The sequence below is a fragment of the Artibeus jamaicensis genome, unplaced genomic scaffold, assembly GCF_021234435.1.
Source record: "Artibeus jamaicensis isolate MK-2021 breed Jamaican fruit bat unplaced genomic scaffold, CSHL_Jam_final contig_332, whole genome shotgun sequence".
NCBI lineage: Eukaryota > Metazoa > Chordata > Mammalia > Chiroptera > Phyllostomidae > Artibeus > Artibeus jamaicensis.
Window position 1 is genome coordinate 30,983,962 of NW_026521788.1, and position 26,183 is coordinate 31,010,144.

At 47.5% G+C, this 26,183-nt stretch overlaps 1 protein-coding gene across 3 annotated transcripts; it reads right to left on the reverse strand.

The window, feature by feature from the left end:
- Positions 1 to 265: 265 nt before the first annotated feature.
- Positions 266 to 25,313, reverse strand: MAT1A (methionine adenosyltransferase 1A). 3 transcript variants are annotated; one of them, XM_037165758.2, is made up of 9 exons: positions 24,992 to 25,313; positions 21,079 to 21,156; positions 18,213 to 18,335; positions 14,786 to 14,898; positions 14,209 to 14,352; positions 4,699 to 4,917; positions 3,374 to 3,556; positions 2,879 to 3,012; positions 266 to 2,324 (listed from the first exon to the last, which is right to left on the reverse strand). In XM_037165758.2, the coding sequence occupies exons 1-9, from the start codon at positions 25,083 to 25,085 to the stop codon at positions 2,222 to 2,224; spliced, it is 1,191 nt and encodes a 396-aa protein (XP_037021653.1). In that variant the 5' UTR covers positions 25,086 to 25,313; the 3' UTR covers positions 266 to 2,221. The 3 variants fall into 3 exon arrangements, with proteins under 3 accessions (XP_037021653.1, XP_053519937.1, XP_053519936.1); XM_053663962.1 differs by lacking the exon at positions 24,992 to 25,313 and adding an exon at positions 22,814 to 22,834; XM_053663961.1 differs by lacking the exon at positions 21,079 to 21,156.
- Between the last annotated feature and the right edge of the window lie 870 nt (positions 25,314 to 26,183).

Here is a 26,183-nt window from a genome sequence, read left to right on the forward strand (position 1 = left end):
ACGTTACTGGGTTTCCTAGGACTATCTTGGTGGCATGTGGTACAGTATAACTATGGTTATGACAGCATAGTAGCTGGTGCACAAGAAAACTCAACCCATGCTGGGTGTGCTGGGTGACCCCCATGTGGCCAGGAACCAAAAGCCCCTGTTTGGGGCACTGCCAAGGGGAGGACACCCATTTTGCTGAGGAATGGGAGACCAGGTAATGCCACTTGAAGGGGAGGTTTCAGAGGGTTTGTAGACAAAATCAATTAGGCTCAGAGAGTTGCTCTGTGGGTCTTTATTCACAGTCCTAGCAAGAACCAATAAAGGCTCTATATAAACAATGTTGACAGAAAAAAAGATCTTATTTCTTTAGGGGAATGGGGATTTTCACTTTGAATATAACCTGAGTTAGAGGAGCTCAGCCACCTTCAAAGTTGTGCCTCTCTCTCCTGAAAAGAACTAGAGACTTTCTGGGTAACTGGAAAGACTAGAGCTTCCTGTGTCATATACAAGCTCTAGCATTTTATGGTAATCTGGGCTTTTTCTTCTCTGGAGCTACTGATGGAAAGAGATGGCCAAGGGTCTCTGTGTTTCAGGCCTAGAGCCCAGAAACATGTGGTCTGCTTCCAGGTGAGGCATCTAGGGCTGCCTGTCACAGCCAGAATCAGCACCATGTGCCCTGGAAAGAAGTCCAGTCCCTGGGGCTCTCCTGGGGCTCATGGGGGCCCCTACCTGAGCCTGTGGTCTTGGGGGCTGGGAAGAAAGTAGAGATGCTTCCCAGGCTGAGGACAGGGAGAGTATGTGGCCATGGATGGAAAGGCAGGCGAACATACAGCTTCCAAGACCCAATTGCACTGAGGACACTTCAAGTCCCTCAGAAGTAGACCCAGAAGCCACCTGGAAAAGGCAGAATCTCCCATGACATCTCAGTCAACTTGTCCATCACTAGGATTCAAGCCCTGCCCCCTAGGTCACCACTGAACATTAGATATCTTGGTCTTGGGACTGGCTTCTCTGGCAGGATGATCTGAGGAGCTCACCCACTTACTCTAACAGCACTGAGATTGCAGGGCTATGAAAGGGCCAGAGAGAGAGAAAGATTTGAAGGACTCGAAGTTCGAGCCTAGTTTCAGAGGCTGGCCACCTATGCTAGAACGAGCTGCTTCTCCTACTCCAGGAGGCCCAGATGGAACTGGACCAGACTTGAATCACAGACCCCAGCCCTCACATGAGGTTCTGCCCTTCATGTGCCTAAGTGGTTAGTGGCTGGGATTATGTGGTTGCTTCTTAATTCCAAGCTCCAGCCCAGCCAGCTCGCCCTGAACTGTCTTCTGATATAAATGAGGCAAATAAACAGTCCTTTGTTCTGTCCTAAATTTTCAGATCATTGCTCAGGGCTCACCAAGAGCCAGTGAGTCAATCCCCTAATTCTCAGCAACTTCAGGTCTTTAGGACAGAGGCCACAGCCTCGTTTCAATCTGATTTGTCATTGCTCAGTCCTGTTTCTAGAACAAGACTGGGCAGTCGAGAGGGGTCCAGACTCCTGGGACAAAGCTCCTGGATTCATGTCTAGGCCCTGACACATGTGGCTGTGGGGCCTTGTGAAAGTTACCTACACAGTCTGTGCTTCATTTCCCCATTTATAAACAGGGATAACCAAGGCAACACCTTATGTTGCAGTGAAGAAGAAATGGCATCAGTGGTTAGCTCAGACCTTTGCTCGTTGTGGGTGCTTGGGCCATGGCAGCCCCTGTTCTTATGCTGACCAGAAGCCTGGCCTGGGAGGCTCTTTGTGAAGGCCCTGACTCAAGGGTCTGGCTGGAGATCTGTGAGATGCACTGACCTCAGCACATGCCAGGGGGTGGGGGATATGGTCTGGGTCCAGGCTGTGGGGGAGTAGAGGGAATTTATTCCTGGTAGGTTTTCTATTAAATTAACGTCATCTTGTCTTAGGGAGAGGTACGGGAACATCGTGACTATCCTCACGAAGAGATCAGACCTTCAGCACCAGGAAGCTGCCTGCTTCCTGCCATTCATGATGATGGCAGGGTAGGGCTAAATCAGAGGGTCTAGGCCTTGCCCAGGAGGGAGCAGTGGGGTGGGGGTGGTGGGGCGGGCACTCTCTTGACCACAGTCAGCAGCCTTTGGTCTGGAAGAGCTGAGTGATGGGATCCTGGAGCAGAGGACTATGGCTGCCCAGATGCCCCCGGGGCAAGGCTAGGTTCAGCTTCTCACTCTAAAACACAAGCTTTTTGGGAACCTCCCATGGGAACTCGCTTCTTCCAAAATGGCCGTAGCATGCAGTCTTCTGGTAGATGGGCTTCTTCAAATCCAAATCCCTGCATGTTCAGTAGAAGAAAGGGTCATTTTCAATGGAAAAGAAGCAGAGTTTCCTTCTCTGAATTTCAGGCACAGGAGTAACAGCCTATCATACTCACAGTGCAATTTCCCATCTACACTATGCCATGTCTTGTGGGGTGACTGTCATTGGCCTTTGAAAAGCAGGCTCAGAGGGTCAGGGACAGCCCGATCAGGAATGAGAATTGCTCTCTAGACTTGCAGTTTCTTTTTCCTCTGCATCCCAACAACCTGACCCAGACCAACATCAAGTCAGCAAGCTCCAGAAAACAGGGATGGTGTTAGAGATGACAACAGATGGGACTAGACTTGTCAACTGAATTCTTAGCCATTTGGCCTTATAATTATTTTCCTAAGACCTCCACCTGGAGTCAGCATCTGCCAGGCCTGCAGGGATCTTACACAGCCCCCTCAACTTGAACACTACACTTGGGCTGTGCATTGCGCTGGGCCAAGAACTCAAACACTTTTCTGCTCGTTTCCCTTTCAGCTGAGCTGAGTGTGTCCCGCTACGAGTGTGAGGTGACATATTTACCTGACAATGACCCCAGGCCGAAGGTCAAAGTTCTTGTTAACCACATCTAGCAGCTCTCTCTCTGTCTTCTGAGAGCTTCCGTAGGTGAAGATGGAAATGGACAGTGGCGCGGCCACCCCGATGGCATAAGACACCTTCCAGAAGAGACCAGGGTCAGGGACCAGAGCCTCTGAGCAGGGGTCTGTCCTTCACAGAAACTTTTCTGTCCTCAGGAAGGGCAACTGGAACCACTTCATGGTGGTTCAAAAGGGCCACACTAGGCACCTCTTGCCCAACATGTTCCCCCCCACCCCGCCTGCCTAGAAATCCCTGCCATCTTCATTGTGAACAGTTTCTGTGCACAGCCCTCTCCCTGAAGATTTTTATTCTCTGTCCCACCTTTTCAGGGTATTGGCCATAGTGCCTAATGTGACACACAGAGTCATATCCTTCGGCAAAGTATGTGGCCTTCCCGCCAGAGCTGGTGCAGTCAAAGTGGCATAGGGTCTTACCCACCTGCACAAGGACTCTCCGGCAGAGCCCTGCTTTCACCAGGGACTTGGCCACCCAGCGGGCAGCGTAAGCCGCAGAGCGGTCCACCTTGGTATAGTCCTTCCCGGAGAAGGCCCCACCACCATGTGCCCCCCAGCCGCCATAGGTGTCCACGATAATCTTACGGCCAGTGACGCCTGCATCCCCCTGCAGAAGGAAAGGAAGAAATGGCGGGGGGATGAGAACCAGAGCCCCTACATGGCTGGATGGGGAGGAGAGATGCTGGAGCACTGTGAAGGCCACTGGACTGCAACTTGGAACGTACCCTGCAGCTGCCTGGGGGCATGTTTCCAAGATTCTTTGTCTAGGACTCAGCCAGAAACCCTGACTCTAATTCCAGATCAGTCACTGACGGGCTGCAGAAGCCAGGTAGGCTGTCAGAACCTCATCAGAAAGTACAAACAATGAGCCAGCTGGGTTCACAGCCCATTCCCAATACCTTTGTTTTTATGAGTCAATCATAGTGGAGAAATCCAACTGCAGGAGGAAGCTGTGCTATAATCAACACACCCTCAGCTGTGGCCCTCACTGGTACCACCCAGTAAAGGGCATGTGGCTTGTTCCCTCACGTGTCTGCTCTGTGCAACACCAGTCAGTAAAGATGTTTTAAAAGGTGGCAGGGGCTCTGTGTTAAATGATTTGAAAAAAGTGCATACTATTCATCCCTGCTTAGAGATCCATCATTCACTCATATTTTTAGCCTTCGAGAGTCCTGCAGAAAATATAATGAACTTGACCTTTCTTTCAACATGTATGTCTGCACAACATTTGGTCATAGGACTTGTTACGGGTGTTCTTCTCTTTGTCAACGCATTCACCACTGAGGTCCCTGGCAGAGGTCAGCAGCCTCAGAGAAGTGCTGTGCTAATCTCTACTTCCTCACTCCTGTGGGACAGGAGGAAGGGGGCAGCAGATGTCCACACATAATAAATTTTCCTATCTTGCTGCCCATAGGAGTTGAAGGGAACCCGTGGCAAAAACCTGGTGAGCGCCACCTGGCAAAAGTCAGTCATTTGCAATGGTAAGTTAGCACATTAACAGATAAGGCAGCAGCTGCTTGGGCAAGTATGACATCAACTGTGGGATGTCTGGAGTAGGGAGGACAGCACTAGTGGAAGAATTCTAAGGACATGTCCCTAATACAGAGCAAGCTGTTCACAGAGAGTGAGCTGACTTCGCATTTTGTCCAAGGCCAGACCAGGCTGAGTAACACAAAGCCCCCTCCTACAGTCTCTGGGCTTGGGGAGGTAACAGACAAATCAGGGCCTCATTCAGAGACCAGGGCGCACCTGGGGACCTCCAATGACAAACCGCCCGCTGGGCTGCAGGTGGTAAATGGTGTCTTCATCCAGGTACTTGGCCGGCACCACAGCCCTGATCACTTGCTCCTTCAGGGCCTTGCGCATGTCCTCCAGCGTTATGTCCTCGTTGTGCTGGACGGAGATGACAATGGTGTGGATGCGCACGGGGATGACTCCGCCATTCTTCTGCATGTACTGAACTGTCACCTGTTCGTCAGTAGGGCAAGAGGAGACATCATGAGGCCATGTCCTGAGTTGAGGATATATCAGTGCTAGGCACAGAAGCAGCAAGGGCTCCCAGGAACCAACGAGCCCTCTTGTCTTCAAAGGGTCTTCAAGAATGTTAATCTGGCACATGCTGCTGTTTGAATAGTTGCCCAGGGCTCTGGGATGACTGGGCATGAGGCGTAAGCTAGTACCACCTGTAACCACAATTATTGCCACTTGGAGACTTCGGCATTTATAGTTTCCTCTCTATGACCCATAGGCCTCCTCTACTGCTTTTTCAAAGGGTTCTGGGTACCAACAAATGTCCCCTGGCAAAGCCTTCTCCTGACCCTCTATGGCCCAGGGTTAAGCTATCCTGGCTTCTTCCAAGGACACAGGAGTCTATGGGCCACATGCCTGCTGTCCCAGCCTCTCAGTGGAGGAGCTCTGGAAGTATATAGAGCCAGCAGACTTCCTGGATATGGGGACAAAGTGAGGGAGACTCAGTTCGGGGGGCTGAGACAGAGGAAGTTGCCAGTTGTGACTGCCAGCTCTGAGTGTTTTGGTAAATGAAAGAGAAGCAGAGAGCATCTTGAGGGATGGAACCTGCCCACAGGACCCTTGCAGATCAGGCCACAGGCTCAGATCTAATATAACTTCTACCAGCATGGGCCAGTTCATGCTTATTCTGTGCATTATCAACTAATATTTAAGCCATTCTGGCAAGACAGGCATTATCAGTTATCTCCACTTTGCAAATGAGAAAAACAAGCCTATGTGAAGTGAAACAACTTGTCTAAGTCACATGCCAGTCTGTGAAAAGCCCAAGAGCCAAACCCTGCACTGCCTGATCCAAAAGCTTGTGTCATTCCCACAGCAGCACAGAAAAAATGCTTCTCCCCAGTGCCCCTCCCCCACCCTTCACTGACACCTCAGTGAGCATAAGAACCTGGTATCACAGCCTGGTCTGATTGTAGTCACAAAGGAGAGCAGCCTAAGCGCTCTGGGCTTGCAGAGTGAGAGGGAAGAAAATGGCAGATGAGGCTGGGAAAAGAAACTAGCATTGACTGAGTGTGCACTGTATGCTAGAAACCATGCCGAAAGCTATGAGAAGCTGTTACTAGTCCCATTTTAAAGACAAGAAAGCTGAGGTTTCACAACATAAATGCCTTGGTCGAAGTCACACAGCCAGCAAAGCAGGCTCTGACCTGAAGTTGTGTGGCTTGGTAGCTGGGGCTCTGAGAAGCTGGAGGCTGTCACTCAAGACCCTCTTGATTTATGCTGGAACCACAGGCCCCACTGCTACCCAATCAGTATTAACCCACAAGAGCAGCACCTAGAGGGACTATGGAGTTTATGGGGCCTGGAGGAGTGCAACTGTGCCAGGTAGCCCTGGGAGAGACACTGGCTGGTAGTCACAGCACTTCTTCCCACCCAAGGGCCTTGACAGGGCCACGGGACCACAAGCAGTGCCTTCCTTCCTGGGCCCATGCCTGCAGTAAGGTCTCTGCAAACCCAAGGCACTCAGATATCTGTTGAACACTGGACTTATGTCAGACTCTTGCTCTCTGTCTATCTGGCCCATAAAGCAACAGGATGGGGTCCAGAAAAAAGAAGAGAAAGAATCTTCCCACATGAAGCCTGACCCTTGTGAGATGGGCACATGCACGCAAACATCTGTGGACTTGGAGCAAACCTTAACTGCTTAGCTGTGCACACTCAGGGCCCTATGAGAGGGGACAAGAGCTGGGGGGCTCCCAGAAGGGGAGAGCCTGTGGCTGGCTCTAGGACTAGATATGCCCCCTTGGGTGGCCTCAGGAAAAGGCTCACGTCCTAAGGAGCTGCTGCTTCCCGATCTCCCATTTTGCTGCAAGTCCTAAGCAGCATCTTTGAAGAACCACAGAACTGTGGCAAGGCAAAGGGCTGGAGGATGGCTCTTATCTCCTCGTGTCAGGGGAAAAACACACCACGGAAATCACAACTCAGAATGGCGCAAAAATAGCTCTCATGTTGCCACCCAATTCTCCATATTAGCAGGAGGAATTTGTTCAGGTGGAAAGGTTTGTCCTGTTCACAGCCAACACTGGGTAGATGATGAAAATCCTTCACTGATATGGTAGAGAGAAGACAGCCTAGCAGTGGGCACTGGCACAGTGTCCACCACAGGGCAGCCACCTGTGGGTCCAGGAGCTGTCAGCAGAACCACACTGGCCCTCTAACTGCCAGCTGGCTTGGGACCACCTAGGGCAGGGGAGCCAGGCCCACTCTTGTAGCCAAAGTAGCATTTTTAAGAGAATTCAATGTGTCCTTGCTGGAAGGGAAACCTTACTTCAGGGAAACCCTGAATGAGCCCACCCCCACCCTGGTCTTCCCTGGCTGCCTCTGCAGCTAGGAAACCTATTAATCAGCAAAAAGAAAGCCTTTATACTTCAGCTGGGGCTACATGTGAAGCTCCAGCCCTCATCTCACAGAGGGAAAAGGAAAGCTCAGTTGCTCCTCCACTTCCTCCTGTCCCTGTTCTGGGACTGCCTTTTCTGTCAACACAGCCCGACAACAGCCCAAGTACAGGACGAGCAGGGCATGGTGACATCTATGTACCCCTTCCTTCTGGCATCATCATGATCTCGCATTTGAGCTCTTCTGCCCCATGACCTCAAACAAAAGCTGAGGAATGCTGCTGATTCCACCCCACCTACTGCTGGGGCATGGAAATCACATTACAAATCCCAAGGTTGGGTTTCCTCTAGGCCACAAATGCGCTCTCTTGCCCCAGGTACAGCTAACCTACCTCTTCCACCCTTTGTGGTCTTACATGCAGGGTGACGAGGACCCTAGTCTTTGCAGCTGGAGCAATGGATGGGTCACATGCACCATGCTGAACTGTAAAGTCACATGAGCTAAATTCCAAGTGCAGGGGCAAGAGAAGGCCCATCTGGTGGTGCCCAGGGCAACCATGAGAAGGTGGGGACTTGGCTGACAACTGACAAGACAGGTGGAAACCAGAGAACAAGCCCAAGTAATAGTCAAGGTGAAAGCACAGGGGCAAAGCACTGAGAAACAAGGGGGGAATGAGTAAAGTAATATAGATTAAGCAAAGATTGAAGGAGGGGAGGCAGAGGAAGGCAATGCTGAAAGACTATAAAAGGCTCTGAATGTCAGAATAACAAGTGGGGTTTCTCTCTCCCCTGTAGAAAGCAGAAAGTTGTAGAAGAATCTGAGCAGATATCAGGAAATTCTAAGCAAAGCCCAAAGGAAATTAACTGGAGTTTCCTGGCAGGAAAAACCCTTGGGAGGGCTGGGCTGGGCAGGCCAGGCACTGCTCCTGGCCCTGGCCCTGGCCATGGGCTGGAGCAGAGGGGTGCTGTGTGGGGAACAGGGGAGGGGAGACAGGGTGCCTAGCAGCCCTGGGGGAGAGGTGGCCTTCCACGGAACTCCCCTCAGCTGAGGCGACAGTGCAGCAGCACACAGTGGGCTCTTGGGCACATTTGTTTGCAGAGTGAATGAAAAATGCAGCTGGTGATTCAGAGAGAACTGCAGCTGGAAGATTTGGGTGTTGAGTGAGCTGAGGTAAAAATTGGGTCCACTAGCACAGATAGAAGGGGAAAGAGTGTGGAAGAAGTGCCAAGAAGCTGTGGAAGAGGAACCCCAAGGAAAAGGGCCACCCAGGACATCAGGGTTAAACAGGGAAGGCTGTGGACAGGGAAGGTGGAAAGGTGGTATCCAGGTGTTCTAACACTTGCATGGGCCTTCAAATACAGACTTCAGTGGGGATTTCAACACTGTAGGGAGCAAGGTGGTAAAGAGCCGAAGGGGCCAGAGTCAGAAAAAGCAAAGATAAAGTGTTTTTTGTGAGGAACCAAGAAAAAGAGCTCCAGATAGAGGCAAAAAATCTTTGTTCAGGTGACGTTCGGGGCTTGTTTAGGATGTGGAGGCCTGTTTTTGTGTCAAGGCAGGGACCCAAAGTTTGAAACCAGTTGAGAAGTGTGGTAGGAACTGGAGAATCATAAAACCAGAGTCAACACAGGCTAAGAAGGCAAAAAAATCTTTAAAAAATTCTATTCATTTTTTTGTTCTTTTGAAAATTTTTATACTAAGATTGTTAGAGGAAATTGGCAATTATTTTAAAACACTGCACAGCACCCAGGGAATGACTTGTTTATGGCTTATTTTTTCCTTTGTTTCTTGCTTGTCCCTGTGTGACAGAGATAATGATTGCCCCTGTGCTAGAGATAACATTTTGTTTCTGTAAGCTGCTTCTTGCTTTCATACCAGAAGTAGTGGTCTAAGTGACAGACTGCCCCTCACCCTATATAAGCAATTGTTCCCCGCTGATCAGGGCCCAGAATTTGGAGACTGCCTCCTCTGGGTCCACATGTGTAATAAAGGTTCCACTTCTCTTCCTCCAGTGTTCAGTATGAGTCTTTCCCGTAACATTTTGGTTCCCTGACCGGGAAACAACTCACACAAGCAGGTGTTTGCCTCTGGTGAGGTGGCCTTGGGAGCTTTGTGGAGCCCTGTGAGGGAGGAGAAGCATGCGCCCCAGCTGTTTCAGGTCCTTACCCATCCAGGACTCTGTGGTTAGCTGCCAGTGAGACTCACTCTCTACCCGGCTGGAGAGGGAGAGAACTGGTCCAGCTTGGGGAGCTGCACAGCCTTTGGATTGGTAAATGCCCCAGGAACTAGGACCCAAGACTACACCCACCCCTTGTGGTATAAGGAGAGACGGATCACCTCTCAGGCAGGCAATTAGCCTAAGTCCTTTAAAGGCCAATTGGCCACTTGTAGGGGAAACGTATCCCCACTTGGTTAGGGCAGTCCTGCTCAGGTGGGACTGTATTAAATTCACAGATGTTTGTTTGTGTGTTTGTGCGAGTGACTTGAGTTTGTGGCTCCGCGGGTGAAAAACCTATGGAGTCTGAGTGGGCCCCACCCTGTGGTTCCTCGGTCTGTCATATGGCATAACGGCTGGGAGTTTAACCAGGATTCTACACAGGCAGCCTTAGCTAAGACAGACCCAAATCCCTGGAGAGAGGAGAGGCCAGGTGGGTGAAACTGAAAACCCCATCCCTTTGTTTGTCTGCACCACTGTGGGAGGGACATCATGGGCACAGGCCCCTCAACAGTACTAAACTGCATGTTGCAGAACTTTGATCTGTTTCGGGGCCAGGACCCAAACATGACTTGAGACCAATTAGAAACTTTCTGTACATCAGAGTAGCCAACATTTGGGGTAGGGACCAACATTAGGGGTGAGGGAACCCTGAACTTAGAGATAATTTGGGCAGTGCACTTAAAAGTCACAGGCAAGCCAGGACACTCAGATCAGTACATTTACAAACACGCGCAGTACCGCGTTTTAATCACCCGGTCAAGAGAAACGGTGCTGCTGCCCCCATTTTCAAAGAAGAGCCAAAGGAAGAGCCACCTATCGGTCTGCCTCCCCCATATGCTCCAGAAACTCTCGGCCAGACCCGGGGAAGCAAAGACCCGCATCTGCGACCTAGACCCCGGCTCCTGCGGGTCTCTGGCGGTGGAGTAGAGACCCTGTTCAGAGGAGTCAGCCCCTCCAAATATGCCCCAGAATGACGGAGCAGCCACCCAGCGAGGCTGTAGACAGTGACCCCCCCCTCCAGAGGGATGGAGGCTGCCGATGCCCGCATGGCGCCCCCCTGCACCTTGCCCTGCTAAATGGCATCGCAAAGGAGATGAGCCCCCCCGCCCCCCCGCCCCCCCCCGCCCCCGTGATCGAGCTAGGAGCGTGGGGTGGCTCAGGTGGCCCCTCGGGTAGGGGTGGTGCCGTGGGAGACTTAAAGGGCAGAGTCACTTCCACCATCACGCGCCGACCATCAAGCTGTGCAGACCTCCTGGGCCTTCCCCGGCACCAGCGGAGCTGACCCCTGACGGCCAGATAGTGCAGTTGAGCCTGCCCGCGCTGACAGCCCGGCAGTGGGTTCTTTGGGGAACCAGATGCCTTCTCTATCTTTGCCACCAATAACCTAGTGAAGAGGAAACCCTCCCCTATGAGACAGAGATTACTAATGGTCCCCATACCAAAGTCATAAGGCACATCTTCACCAACAGCCGGGCACGGTGGGGCGCCTGTAGTCCCAGCTACTCGGGAGGCTGAGCCAGGAGGATTGCTTGAGCCCAGGAGTTCTGGGCTATAGTGCGCTATGCCAGTCGGGTGTCCGCACTAAGTTCGGCGTCCATATAGTGACCTCCTGGGAGCGGGGAGCCACCAGATTGCCTAAGAAGGGGGGAAACAGCCCTCTGAGAGAGGAAATAGACTGGCACACCTGAGCGTAGACCCAGAGCAGTGTGCCTACTGCAGAGAGATGGGGTACTAGAAAAGAGAGTGCCCCAAAAAGAAAGCCCACTGGCAGGCGACAGAGACCAGGGTCACAGGCCCCTACAATCCTCAGCCTAGCTGGCTTAGACCCAGACCAGGCTGCTACAAGGCTTCAAAAACTCTCCCACTCTCTTCAGAGAGGCCCTGGCCAGAGACCTAAAGCCACTCACAGAGAGGGAGCTGACCTAGTGTTACTACAGTTAATATAGATGACCTTCTTTCAGCCACATTGACCCGAGACTGGTGCTGGGAGGGCACTTGTCGGATGCTCGAACTGTTAACCAGGACAGAGTACCAGGTGTCATAAAAAAAAAAAAAAAGCACAAATATGCCAGACTCAAGTGAAATATCTGGGGTTTATCATCTCTCAAGGAAAGCGAGTTCTAAGCTTACTTATCCAAACAACTGGACAATGTAGCAGCAGGCTGGCCACCTTGCCTCAGAGCCGTAGCAGCTACAGTCACCCTCCTGTAAGAGGCTGATAAGCTCACGACAAGGACCACTGATAACAGAAATAGCCAGGGGAAACCAGAGAGCTGACCGGGCAGCAAAAGCAGCAGCCACAGGCCCAGAGGTGGCAACTATGCTGATGGCTCTGAAGGAGACCTCTGACACCCCCGAGGAGCAGAAGTGGGCAGTGCAAGAGGGCTGCCTACCAACAGCCTCTGGGACATAGAAGCTGCCAGATGGCCAGCTCTACATCCCACAGAGCCAAGCCAGCAACCTGGTAAGGCAATACCATGCCCTCACTGACCTGAAAAAAATGTCCCTAGAGACTTAAGAGATACTGTTACTTCCCCAACATGTCTACGCTATGTGCTACAGCCTCAACACAGTGCTTGACCTGTGCCTGGAACAATGCAGCAAGTCACCCAAAGACCCCAATGGGAGTTCAATACAAAGGATTACAGCCTTTTGAGGATTTACAAATAGACTACGGAGGTAAAACCTAGCAAAGGATACAAAAACCTCCTCATGATGGTCTGCACATTCTCTGGGTGGGTAGAGGCATTCCCCACTCACACAGAGAAAAGCAGGGAAATAGTAAAGGCCTTGCTTAGAGAAACAATTCCAAGGTTTGGACTGCCCACCAGCATAGGGGGTGACAATGGACCCGCTTTTGTAGCCTAGGTGATCCAAGATCTTGCAACTTAGCTAGGGATTAATTGGAAGTTGCACACTGCCTACCACCCTCAGAGTCCAGGAAAAGTAGAACGTATGAATTGGACTCCGGAAGAGACACTGGCCAAATTTCATCAAGAGACTAACCTACCCTGGCCTGACCTGCTGCCATTAGCACTGTTCAGAATTCAAATGCCCCAAACCCCACTGGGGGTACATACCATTCGAGCTAGTCTGCAGCAAGCTACCAGCTATTCTGACCCTGCCCAGGGGAGAGCTTAAAGTTCTTGGGGAAGCAGGACAGACTAGGTATCTCCAGAAGCTAGGGGAAACACTTAGCCAGATACACCAGGACAGATTAGGCCAAGAACCCTGTCTATGAGGGGGACCAGCCCACTCACATAAGCCTGGAAACTATATGTAGGTAAAAGATTAGAAAAAGGAGCCCCTCCAACCCACATGGACAGGGCCTCATTTAGTCATATTAACTACACCAGCCACCCTTAAAGTTGCAGGAATCACACTTTGGATCTATTACAGCCAAACCAAGGCAGCAGCACACCCCAAGAACCAGAGGGCTGACAAGGATCCAGAACCACCATCGCCAAAGCTGCCCACCCTGAGGTTAAGAAGAAAACCAGCCACCGACGAGGACCCCAAGGACCCCAAGGAATAGACCGTTGTCCTGGAGGATACCTGACCATCGCTGGCAGCCTTGCGGTGATCCTAGGAATTGGACTAGTAGCTGTAACTCTCCCAGAATGGGATCCCAAGGAGTGGGTTGTGCTGGGGGAAATATACCTCGTCTCATCTGGATCTCTATATATTTGCTCTATTTCACTTAGCTTGCTCAGCCCCTGTCATAGCCTCAGTATACAAATACAACACATCAGGAAAAAGAATAAGGATAGGAGGCAACATAGTAAGCTAGTATATAGAGCCAAGAGATTTCATGTCAAGCACCTCTACACCCCCAGACTGTGTAGGGGCAGGGGGGACTTGCACCTGGGAAGGAAGGCTATATCACACAGGCTTTATGGTCGGAAGTTTAGGGTATCAGAGCCAGAAGTGTCAGCCTCATGGGCCGCTGGGTAGACAGGTCTGCTGGAACTACAATCCAACAACAGATTAACTCCCTGGCAGAAGTCACCCTCCAGAACCAGTGGGCCCTAGACCTTCTCACTGCAGAAAAAGGGGGGACGTGTATGTTTCTAGGAGAGGAATGTTGCTACTATGTAAATCAGTCAGGGATTGTAGCAAAGAAAGTTAAGGAAATCAGGGAGAACATAAACCACTGTGCCAAAGAAATAGAAAGTTGGATTAGAGAAATTGGGGAATAAATCCTCAAGCCTGGCTCCAGTGGCTGCTTCCCTTTCTAGGACCCTTAATTATTATCTTCCTAGGAATAAGCTTTGGGCCCTGCATATTGCAGACCATAATCCAGACTCTAGAGGCCACCGTGACTAGATGGGCCACAGCAAAAATCCTCGCCCTCCAATAATACCAATATAGGTACCAAAACTTACTGAAGTCTAGAAGTCTAAATAACAACCAGCTATAAGTGATGCTAAAGTAGCCAGCATCAAAGGAGGGGAATGTTAGAGGAAATTGGTGTTCGGTCTGAGTCTTTCCCATAATAAGATGAGGAGAGAAAACATCTAGAGCTAAAGATTTTTCAAATAAACAGTTATTTTCAAAATCAATAATTCTTTGAGTATCCAGATTGACTATTTTGATCTTAATAGGAACAAGAATCAGGAGGATTTGGGGGTGCCTCAAGTGTACTTCTGGAGTTCCCAAGGAGGCAAGAGAAGACTCACCTGAGTCTTTGAGTCGGGCCTCAGCCAGGGCAGCACCCCAGAGCGTCGCAGGTCTGCCATCCGGGAGTTGAGTTTGTGAGCAAGGATGATGGTGAGGGGCATGCACTCTTCTGTCTCATCGGTGGCATAGCCGAACATCAAACCCTTTGGCAAGGGAGAGAGCCAACTGAGCAACACCCACTTTAGACACAGGACAACTTCCTTCAAATCCAAAGCTTTGCTGCACTCTGACCTATATTGGGCACCTCGTACAGGCACATTTGCACCAGGAACTTGTGGAGGGGAAGGCGTGGGCCTGATGCCCAAAACCCTCTACAAGGGGGAGACTAGCTCAGATCCACACCGGCAACCACAGTCTTTCACAGCCAGTTGGGTCCTCACGTCACTGCCCTGATGTAGGGGAGTGCAGCTCACTCCAGGCATGTACCTCCCTACAATCCTCTAGGATGAGGGGTCACCCCACAATGTGATTAACCCATTGATCAGGAACTTCCCCAGCACATGTTGAGGCCAGGGCTGAGAGAAGCTGCACTGCACGGATGTCCTGACCCAGCACCCATGCTCAGTGTTCAGTTACCTGGTCTCCAGCCCCAACGTCCTCTTCGTTTCTATCTAGATGAACACCCTGGGCAATATCTGGGGACTGCTGCTCCAAAGCCACCAGCACATTGCAGGTCTTGAAGTCAAAGCCTAGGTAGAGGAGAAAACAGGCCTGAGTGGGAGCTCGTGTCAGACACAGGGTGGCTGTGAGCCCCCTGGGGCACTGCTCTGTTCCTGACATGGCATTTAGCACTGCAGAGGTGGTCTCTAACTACCTGGGATCTGTCGGGGCCCAGGGCTGATGCCCGGAATAGGGAAGGCCATGTATGCTTACCATGAGGTAAAATTCTTTAGTTAGAGAAAATTCTGCACTGTGCATTTTACTGGATTAAATTACACCTTGATTAGAAATTATGTCCTACATAGAACTGCTATATACATATAAACTGGATAACATCTATAGCTGCTTTGGCTGATGAGAAGGTGGTGACTCATGGTCCTTCCCCCTTGGGCTCTCCCACAGGCACTTCCCAGGACCCAGATTGACAATTGCTAAACTGAGTGAAAACCCAGGGCCCTTCTAACACTGCCATTCAGAAGCCCAGATATGAACCAAATCCAAGTACAGATAGTCCCTGACTTACAATGCTTCCATTGAGGATTTTCCAACTTTACAATGTTGCCAAAGTGATACGCATTTGATAGAAACCGTACTTCAAATTTTGAATTTTGATCTTTTCCCGGGTCATCACTATTCATATGATATGCTCTCACAAAGCTGAATAGGAGCAGTGAGGCTCAGTCTGAATCAGCCACATGGTCACCAGGGTAAACAACCCACACTCTACAGTGTAGTCACTGCATTAGATGATTAGCCCAACTATAGGCTAATGTAAGTGTTCTGAGTACATATAAGGCAGGCTGGGCTAAATAAACTGTGATGTTCATAGTTTAGGTATATTAAGTACATTTTTGACATACAATATTTTCAACTTATGAAAGGTTCATCAGGATGTTACTCCATGGTAATTCAAGGAGCATGTGTATTAAACATACTGAACAAATAAAGTGTGTATGAACTACTCAGAGAGGCTCCCAGAGTCAGGGTCCTCAGATCCTGAGATTCTGAGCCAAAGGGAAGAAGCACATATCTGGAGGCTGAGGCCCTGTCGGCCCAACCCCACAGCTCAGGCACAAGGATGGAAGCTGGTCCTGCCCAGACCAGGTGCAGCAGGCTGGGGACTGGGCCAGGGAAGTCTGGGCTCACAGCAGCCTAGCCCAAGGCACCCCAGGAGGTAGTGCTGTGCAAGACTTCTTCTTGTTGGTTTTCCAACTGTGCAGGCCTCAGCTTAGGGACTGTGTGAATGAGGAGCTAAAGTGAACAGGGGCCCCACCACAGGGTCTAGTGTTAGTGACAAGCTGACTAACTGGTACCTCCTTTTCAGTCTATTCTCCTACCTATGGTGCTAGTGGGCTAACTAAAGCAAGCAAGCAAACAAACAAACCAATAAACTCAGATTCAACCTATGTGCATGCTTCAAGTGAGGACCTACTGCCCAATGAAGTAAACTTGAACTCCTGCCCCTGCGAGGGGGTTTTCACTCAGTTCTGCCCTGCCCCTGCCAGATGGACTTTGTAAGCCAACATGAACTTGGGTGTAGCTTTAAAGACAGCATACTCTTCTACCACCCCATGTCTCTCTGCCTAGAATGCTCCTCCTCCTACTCCCCATTCCTACACACCCCAATCAGATTGCTCTCAGTCAATATCTCTGGACCCTCCCACAGCTCTTCCTTGCTCACTATGCCACCAACTCCCTACTGGGCACCTTATGCTGTGCCATCGGTGCCAGGCAGTGCCTCTGCTCTGGGAATATCAGGTTACCTCTGTCTCGGGCTGCCTCCTGCTCCCAGTGAATGTTTTTGAAGGTACAAACTAATGAACAACCTTGAGAGAGCCACCAAAGACTCACAAATTTTCATGAAATATTTTGCATTTTGTCTAATCACGATATCTAAATAATGCATCTTTTTTATGCTAAAAATCAATCAAGGGCTTCAAGTGATTTGGGAAAATGTAGTTTAGGGAACTAAAAGGAGAAGCAGGGCTTGGAAAGGGCAGTGAGCCCAGGGGCTCAGCAGCAAACTATTGTGAGGAGCGGTGAGCCTGTGTCCTCACTACAGTGGCCATGGCCATGCATGGAGCTTTTTTGGTGCAGGCACATGGACCTGCTCAGCACTCAGAAATGTTAGTCAACAACAGAGCTTTGTCCTTTCTAGGCCTGGGGATATTATCTCCTGGGAAATTTGCCTGATCCCTAACAGAACAAAGTGTGCTCTTGAATAAGGTTTAAATGTATGGTAGAACAGGGTGGAGGCTCGACATGGCCACACGTCAGGAAGCTGCTGCCCTGGAACAATGTGTGGCCTATGTTAATGCCCATGTCCTCCCTAGGAGAACTGACCTGCACTCACTGGTTCTCTTCCAAGTGATTCTTGTGTAACATCCAACACTTTCACATGTTCAGGTGAGTCAGAAGGTGGCACCACCCAGCATGTGTCTGTGCCTCAAACGGTGAGCTCTCTCACTTATAAATGTGTGGCATGTCATCCTAGCCTGCCCTGATCCAAAAAGATGCCACGCATCACCCTAAATGAGAAGTAAGTGGGATGTCAGTAGGCACTGGCTCCCAGTAGCTAGCCTCATGCCTGCCCTTTGATGTCCCTCCACGTGGGGTGCTTTACTGGCCTGCCCACTCGCAGGGCCTTCCATTCCTTCCAGCACTTATCCACAGGTGACCACAGTGCTCCTCCTGCAATCCTGCCAGGGTCTGTGCCCCTCCCCTGGGTTGTAGACTCCCTCACTGCCTGCTGCCAGTGCCAATCTGGGCTAGCCTGCCTCCTTTGCTTGCTATCAGTTCCAGTTCTGAATTGTCATCTTCTTGTCTATAATGCAAAGCAGCACAGTTTAGCAGAAAAGCACAGGAATCCCAAATGGGGCAGCCATGTACTGTACTGATCAAGTCCCCTTAAGTAAGTTACTTACATCTTTAAGCCTCAATTTCCTTATCTGCATAAGAAGTACAGCAGAGTCCCTCAAACAGTTAAGTTCAATGACATGTACAAAGAGACCATCACAGTGCCCAGCAGAGGAGAGGACCCCAACAGAGGGCAGCTTCTTTTCCTCACAGCTTCTTTCTTCCCAAAGCTCCAAGGAGGCAGGACATTAAACAAGACCAGAGTTAACAATGGATGGACACAGACTCCTCAGTGGGGCACTGTCACCTGGTCTGCAGATCTGTTGTAGGAGATTTCCACTGCTGGTCCCAGATAGACAGACCTAGGAATGATTTCGCCCTGGTGATACATGCACTTTCAAAAGACTGAAAGCCTCCAGTGGACTCAGCATCAGGGGCTCTCTCAGCAGGGACCAACATGTATTCAGACTAGGGGCCCTGCCCTTACCCTTGGCAGAGTCATCATAGCCAATGCGTTTGATGGTCTCTCTCACCACTCGCTGGTAGTCCACTGTGGCCATGGAGGTGATCTCCCCGCATAGCAGCACCATGCCTGTCTTACACACTGTCTCTGGAAGAGAAGGAGGGAAGGTAGTGGCCATGTGCCAGCAGTGCTGATAAAGAGACTCATGGGGAACCTTACCGGGAATGAATTCTAGACAGAAAATAATGCTAATAAAAGAGTAAATTCCAGCACAGTTGGTGACCATCCTCAAATGCCTGGAGAAGTACATTTTGGACAGAATTGGTTACACCTGAATTTTCATACCAAGTACTTACTGCTTGTGTGATCATGAACAACTTACTTAGTTTCTCTCTATTTCCTCAACTGTTAGATGAAAATAATAATAAGACTGCAGTGTGGAGTAAAATGAGACAATGATTATATGTAGTTATCATAAAGAATGAGGTCAAGACTTCTGGCCAAGATGGAGGTGTAGGTAGACACACTGTGCCTCCTCGTGTAACCAAAAGAAGGACAACAACAATTTAAAAACAAAAAAATCAACCAGAATGGACAGAAAATCAAACTGTATGGAAGTCCAATGGCCAAGAAGTTAAAGAAGACACACTCATCCAGACCCGCAGGAGGGGCAGAGACAGGTGTGTGGAGAGGACTTGAGGCAAGGCACGGGCTGGAGGACCAGGCAGGCAAGGCAGTAGCTGGTGAAGCAGCAGTCCCACATTCATGCTCAGATAAACTGGGAGGAACAAATGGGGAGTGAGACAGACCACACAATCCAGGGTTCCGGTGCAGGGAAATAAAGCCTCAAACCACAGATTGAAAACACCTGTGGGGGTTGAGGCAGCAGTGGAAGAAACTCCCAGGCCACAGGAGAGTTTGTCGGAGAGACCCACAGAGTCCTAGAACATATACAAGTCCACTTACCCAGGAATCAGCACCAGAAGGGCACACTTAGCTTGTGGGAAGCAGGGGAAGTGACTGAAATCTGGCAAAGAGGGGAGCAAAGGCCATTGTTCCCCCTCAGACCCCTTTTTCACATTCAACTTCATGAAGCAGCAACATGGGTTGCCCTGTCCTGGTGAACACCCAAGACACCACCCATCAGTATGTAATCAAGGCTCATCAAGACAAGAAAAAAATGGGCCAAATGAAAGAACAGATGAAGGCACCAGAAAAAATACACTAAGCAACAAAGAGATAGGCAACCTACCAGATGCACAGTTCAAAACTCTGATAATCAGGATGCTCACAGACTTGGTTGAATTTGGACACAAATTAAATGAAAAAAAATGAAGGCTATGCTAAGGGAAGTAAAGGAAAATGTACAGGGAACCAATAGTGATAAGAAGGAAACTGGGATTCAAATCAATGGAGTGGACCAGAAGGAAGAAACATTCAATTAGAAAAGAATGAAGAAACAAGGATACTAAAAAATGAGGAGAAGCTCAGGAACCTCCAGGACATCTTTAAATGCTCCAACATCCAAATTATAGGGGTACCAGAAGGGGAAGAGGAAGAGCGACAAGTGGAAAACTTATTTAAACAAACAATAAAGGAGAACTTCCCCAATCTGGCAAAGGCAATAGACTTCCAGGAAGTCCAGGAAGCTCAGAGAGTCCCAAAGAATGTGGACCCAAGGAGGAACACATTAAGGCACATCATAATTACATTACTCAAGATTAAAATTAAGGAGAGAATCCTAGAAGCAACAAGAGAAAAGGAGACAGTTACCTACAAAGGAGTTCTCATGAGACTGTCAGCTGATTTCTTTGAAGAGATCTTACAGGCAAGAAGGGGCTGAAAAGAAGTACTCCAAGTCATGAAAGGCAGGTACCTATATCCAAGATTGCTCTATCCAGCAAAGCTTTCATTTAGAATGGAAGGGCAGATAAAGTGCTTCCTACATATGGTCAAATTCAAGGAGTTCATCATCACCAATCCCTTATTATATGAAATGTTAAAGAAGATGAAAAAGAAGATGAAAACTATGAATAGTAAAATGACAACAAACTCAAAACTATCAACAACTGAGCCTAAAACAAAAACAAACTAAGCAAACAACTAGAATAGGAAGTTAATTACAGAAATGTAGATTACATGGAGGGTTATCAATGGGGAGGAAGTAGGGAAAGAATGTGGAGAAAGGTACAGAGAATAAGAAGCATAATTAATAGGTACAAAATAGACAGGGGGAGGTTAAGAATAGTATGGGAAAAGGAGAAGCCGAAGAACTTATATGTGCAACCCATAGACATGAACTAAGTGGGGAGAATGCTGGAGGCAGGGGGCTACAGGACAGAGAGGGTAAAGGGGAGAAAAAAGGGAACAACTGTAATAGTATAATCAATAAAATATATTTTTAAAAAAAGAATGAGGTCAACAGGTCAGCATATGTGGAGCTCTTCCACTCCTTTACTGCTAAAACTCCACTGCATTTAGGGAGTGATATTTTGAGCAAGAAATAAAGGCAGGCCAGCCTTCTCTCCAGCTGTTTACAGAGATGCTAGGGTGAAGTCTGACCGCAGAGAGGCACAGGGCCCTAGTCCTTATACAGGGGCTAGGATGGCACTGGAGAAGGAAAGATTGCTCTGTGCAGCAGACAGCACAGGGCACCGATAGTGGAAAGAGTGAGGCTGTCTGTGGTCTCCATGGTAGGCACGACTACCTGTGAGCTTGGCCAAGACCCTGATTCAGTTATATCCACTACCCGCTTAGTAAAGTGAGAGGAGTAGACTTAATCACCCCATGGCCCTCCCAACTCCCTGCTGAGATGGGAGCTTCAACACAGGCAAAAGGTTCCCGCCCAGCAACTTATGTCTCCTGCGGGAAGGGCTCAGGCGTTTCTTACCACAGGCCACCTTGGCATTGGGGTCCTGCTTCAGGTGGGCATCTAGCACTGCATCACTGATCTGATCACAGATCTTGTCTGGAAATGAATGAACATGTTTAAGAATCGTGGAAATACTAGGTGTAACAAACTAATGTTAAAATAATCAAATATCTAGTCAGTTTATATAACAAATCTACCTAAGAGGACACTTTTTTAAATGTTAGAAATTTTTTTAAATTTAATTTATTCCTGTGTCTGCCTAGTTTTGCATGACGTATAAAATCTAGAATTCTCTAAAAAAAGAAACACACACATTCTTCAAACTGAAAAGTATCTCATTCCTTAGCACATCCCATTTAATTCTAAGATCTAGAAAAGTCCTCACTATAGAAGCTTAAGTAGCCAATAACGTCAGTGAGATTAGGTGCCAAGATGTAAAATCAGAAGAGACAACCAGATGCACTGCACTGTGGCTGTAAAACACCATGCCTAGTTCCACGACTCCATGCAGAAAAACTCTGTAAGAGAACCTCTGCACATCATTGCTGTTTTGCAGAACATCTCCACAAGCAGTTCTTGTATGTAACCACAGTCACTCAGCCTCCTAAGCCTAGATGTTCTAACAGTTGGTTTTGACCTCCTTAGTCAAGGTGGTACTGACAAGAGTTCAGCATGAGCTGGCATTTGACCTTGTTCTGTATTTGCTTTAAAAGCTCTGCATGGATGAGCATATACACCACTCAATAGCACTGTGGAAAAATCTGCTCTTGCTTTGGGTTTATGTGAACTGCCAAAATTCACAAATTCAGAAATAAAAGTGACATCTATTTATACATACTATACTCATTTAGTGTTCAAAATAACCATAGAGTCTTCTCTTAATAAATTAATAAGATTTATTCCAGAATTATTGAGATGTAATTGGTCTGAAAACTTGCATATAATTAACATACACAATGTGGTAAGTTTGGACATATGCATGCAAACTAGATCACCAGATCAAGGTAACAACCATATCTATCACCTCTGAATGTTTCCATATATTTTTCTTATTTTTTAAAAGTTTTTAAATTAAGAATTTGGATCCAGAATCAAGCAGTTCTCTCACAAGCACATATTAAGGTCTATAATTAAAAATGTTAATTTGTCATTAAAAGTGAACTCCCCAATTTTTCTTTCCAGAAAGTGCTATTAAATATATGGCTGCATCTAAAGGGTATTATGTTAAGTCAGACTGAGAAAGAGAAAAACCACGTGATTTCACTAATATCTGGAATCTAAAAACAAAATAAACAAACACTACAGAAGCAAACTCGTAGACACAGAGAACAAACTGATGGTTGCCACAAGGGAGGGGAGTTAGGGAACCGGGTAAAAAGGGAGTTGGGGTTAAGAAGTACAAATTGGTAGTAGCTTTACATGGGGATGTAAAGTACAGTATAGGGAATATAGTAATAGGGAACTATTAATATTGTAACAATTATGTATGATGTCAGATGGGTAATAGACTTATTAGGGTGATCATTTTCTAAGATATATAAATGTCTAACCGCTTGAAACTAATATAACATCGAACGTCAACTGTAATTGAAAAATTTTAAAAAGAGAAAAAAACACACACTTTTGAGTTTTTCTATCTATTCACCTGCAGTGGCAGATTTGGTTGTAAATCTAAATTTGTATGAGTCCACAGCCTCTGTGTACCCCTACCAATACAGACCTCCCACAGCTCAAATACCCACTTTAGGCTTACCCATCAGGACTCTTAGGAGCTACTCACATGCTGATCATGATGACTCTACTTGTTGAAAGGACACAGGTCACATGGCCCCAGTGCACACAGGGAAATGGGATAAGGAATATTAGGGATAAAGCTGGAGTTGAGCAAGGGTATCAAGTTAGCTTGACAGACTAAGAGAACATCTAAGGAGGCCCTTCAGAACTGTTTCTTTAGGCTTTGGAAATTTTTATCATTTTCACTTAGTAGCCTTAAGGTAGCCAATAGTTAGTTTTCTTGGAAGTTAAAAAAGCATTAACTTTATGTTTTCGGTGGAGAGGAATTTAGCCCTGGAGTAACAAGCAGAAAGCCACCAAACGTTAGTGAAAACTGACTTAGTTATGAGGACAGGTAATTTTTACTGGTGAGTGAAAGAATTAGACAAACTGAAGGTCTGCCATTCAGTAGAGAAAACAATCAATTGGCTGGAATTTTCCTTCTCTGTCCATTGAACACATTGCTGTCTGTACCATGGGAACACTGGCTACTTCAGGCCAAAACAACCCACTTCCTCTAGGCAGAGCAAATCCCAACCTATGCATGGCCTTCAAAAGCCAGGAAGCTGTACAGAATTTGACAGACATAGCAATGGATCTGAGATTTTGAGTACAGTGAACCTAGAAACTTTATAAAACTATGCATAACACAAGAGGCTATTTACATTGAATTCAGGTAGGTCACTTACAAAACCTAAGGTTTCCCAACAGTGGTACTATTGACCTTTGAGGCTGAAAAATTCTTTGTTGTAGGGGGATGGTCTTGCGCATGCAAGGTGTTTAGAAACATGTCCAGCCTCTACCCACCAAATGTCCATATATCAACCCCCTCCAACCAAAAATGTTTCTAGACATTTTGAAATACCCTTAGGTGAAAAGAGACAAAAGCGCCCCAGTTGAGAACCACTGACTAAAGCATATAGAAGGAGTAGTGTATTTTGAGATGTCTAAAGCTGAGTTACAAGGTATAGAAGTTAAATCTCTTTGAGAAGGAACAAGAATGAGGAGGATGAAGAATAAAGGTAGACTTGGTGGTAAGTTACCCAAAAGTTCAACTACTCAAATGAATTTTGAAGAAGCACTTAAATACATAAATCAGTGTGTTTAGCCCCCTGGAGTTTTCCTAGAACAATGGTCTCAAAGTGTGTTTCCCATACCAACAGCAGATTGGGAACCTATTAAAAATGCAGATTCTCAAGCCTTATCTAAGACCTACTAAATCAGAAAGTTTGGGGGTGGGGCCCAACACTCACATTTTACTCTGAAGTTTGAGAACCACTCTTCTAAAACTTGAGGCTCTGATTATGGCCTTCACTGTCACCACAGAAGCCTCTCTCATTTCCCCACATCACAGTCCCCCTACCTTCCAGGTACAAAAAAAAAAAAAAAAAAAACCCTTGAATTTCTTTCCTCTTCAAGAAGTCATCTTTACTTCTTTTAGATAACATTTCTGAGACTTCCAGAACCTAGAGATCAATCTCAGCACCTATTAGAATGCAGTACCATTCATTTCTAAACTACACATGCTTTTGGCCCTGGACAGTATGGCTCAGTTGGCTAGAGCATCATCCATGTAACCAAAAGGTTGTGGGTTTGATTCTCGGTTGGGATGTGCACAGGAAGGCAACGAATCAATGCTTCTCTCTCACATAAATGTTTCTCTTTTCCTTCTCCTCTCTTTAAAAGCAATGAAAAATGACATCAGATGAAGATAAACAAACAAACTATATGTGCTTTACATAAAAAACTTAGTGGCCCACTAAGTCACTTATTTGAGGGAATCTTCTCTGTTGACTTAAGTTGCTCATTGATAACAAATCAAAGATTTACTAAAAAAAATACATAAAATATTTGTATCTAATGACGTATTTTATGTCCATGATTATCTCTAGACAACCAGCTGCGTGTTCTTTGTCGCAGCCCCACCATGCTGAGATGTCTGGGATGATGGCAGCATGAACCCTCAGCTTCATTAACTTACAATTTATCATTTGCATATGAGTGATTGTTTTACAAAACTACAAATAGAGTAAGAACACTTCATATTGTTCCTCCAGAGATCCCTTATAGTAACTAACACAAACTGTTTTAAGACTTCTACTAAAAGCAACTCACTCAGCACAGGTCAGCTTCGGTCCTGGTCAACCAACCTACTTACCTGGGTGTCCCTCTCCCACAGATTCTGATGTGAACATGAAGTCTCCTTCTTCACTTAGAGAATTGTCACACAAGCCATCCACTGGCCCATTCATCTTTTCACAGTTCTCCACCCAGCTTCTTCAAGGCAACAATTTTAAGGCCGTTACTTTGCCTCGTTTTTTTTTTCTTAAACCCAACAGACTTATCTCTGGCAGGACCACAGGGAGCACTTCTGCCTAACTGCCTGTGAGCATTCGAGAGTAAGGTGAGGATGGGTGAGAAGGGAGGAGCTGAACGTGGATGTGTGGCTTCCTCCGCTCCCTCCGACTGGTCAGAGCTTGCTCCCGAGTGACTCCTATATATGGAAAAGTGAAAGTGCCTGCATAATCATGTGAGAAAATTGGAGGAGTCCATTTCCTGGAGGGGTCTTTTTTAACCTTGAGGAATTTTGGTCTTTAGCTCTAATTTTCCCAGCCTTAACATCTGGTCAATGTATAAAGAAGAAGGTTGTATAGATTCAGCAGAACTGAAGCTCTTTCAGGCCTCTGTTTCATCTCTGCAGCTAATCTCCCTATCGTTCTAAGGTTAACATCCCATGTTGGAGGGTGGGGGCCTGTGTTTACTCAGGGATACAAACAGGCAGCAAGAAACTATTTTTCCGGAAATATGGTTAGGTAAAACAGGGTGCCTCTGCAGTTGGGTGCTCCCCCTGCTCCCCAACACTTTGTCTGGATTGGGCTCTTCCCCTTCTTCCACCTTCTCAGAGCAAAAGCATGCACCTGTACTCTGAGTCTGCTTAGATGTTACATAACAGGTTCATTTTCAAGGAAAAGCTTTTCAGTCCACATTTTTCTGCTAATAGAAATCACCTAAGCTGTCAACTTCTCTACAATGCTGTCAATCACAATAAGAAGGAAGATGTTTAAAAAGCATCTGAGCTTTTTAAAATAAAACAATGTGTTTTTTTGGAAAGAACTCTTGAGGGGAAATGCCAGTTAGTTCCCCAAAGTATCCAGATGATAAATTAAAGATCTACATATTCAGCTCTATATACTTGATAAACATCCTGCTCACATAACTCTTGCATTATTTTTGCTTTGACCAAAAAACCACAATAAACAGGATTATATCTTTAACCAGTTTGTGCACTAAATGACAGCATTTCTCCACTCTCTCCCACTCTCAGATCTATCTGCATCCTCAGGCCCAAG

Coding starts and splice junctions, on each gene's coding strand:
- MAT1A (XM_037165758.2), bottom strand. CDS start 25,085: ATGAATGGGCCAGTGGATGGCTTGTGTGACAATTCTCTAAGTGAAGAA. Junction 14,899..18,212: donor CTATGATGACTCTGCCAAGG/GTAAGGGCAGGG, acceptor TCCTCTACCTAG/GCTTTGACTTCAAGACCTGC. Junction 3,013..3,373: donor GCCGGAGAGTCCTTGTGCAG/GTGGGTAAGACC, acceptor CTCTTCTGGAAG/GTGTCTTATGCCATCGGGGT.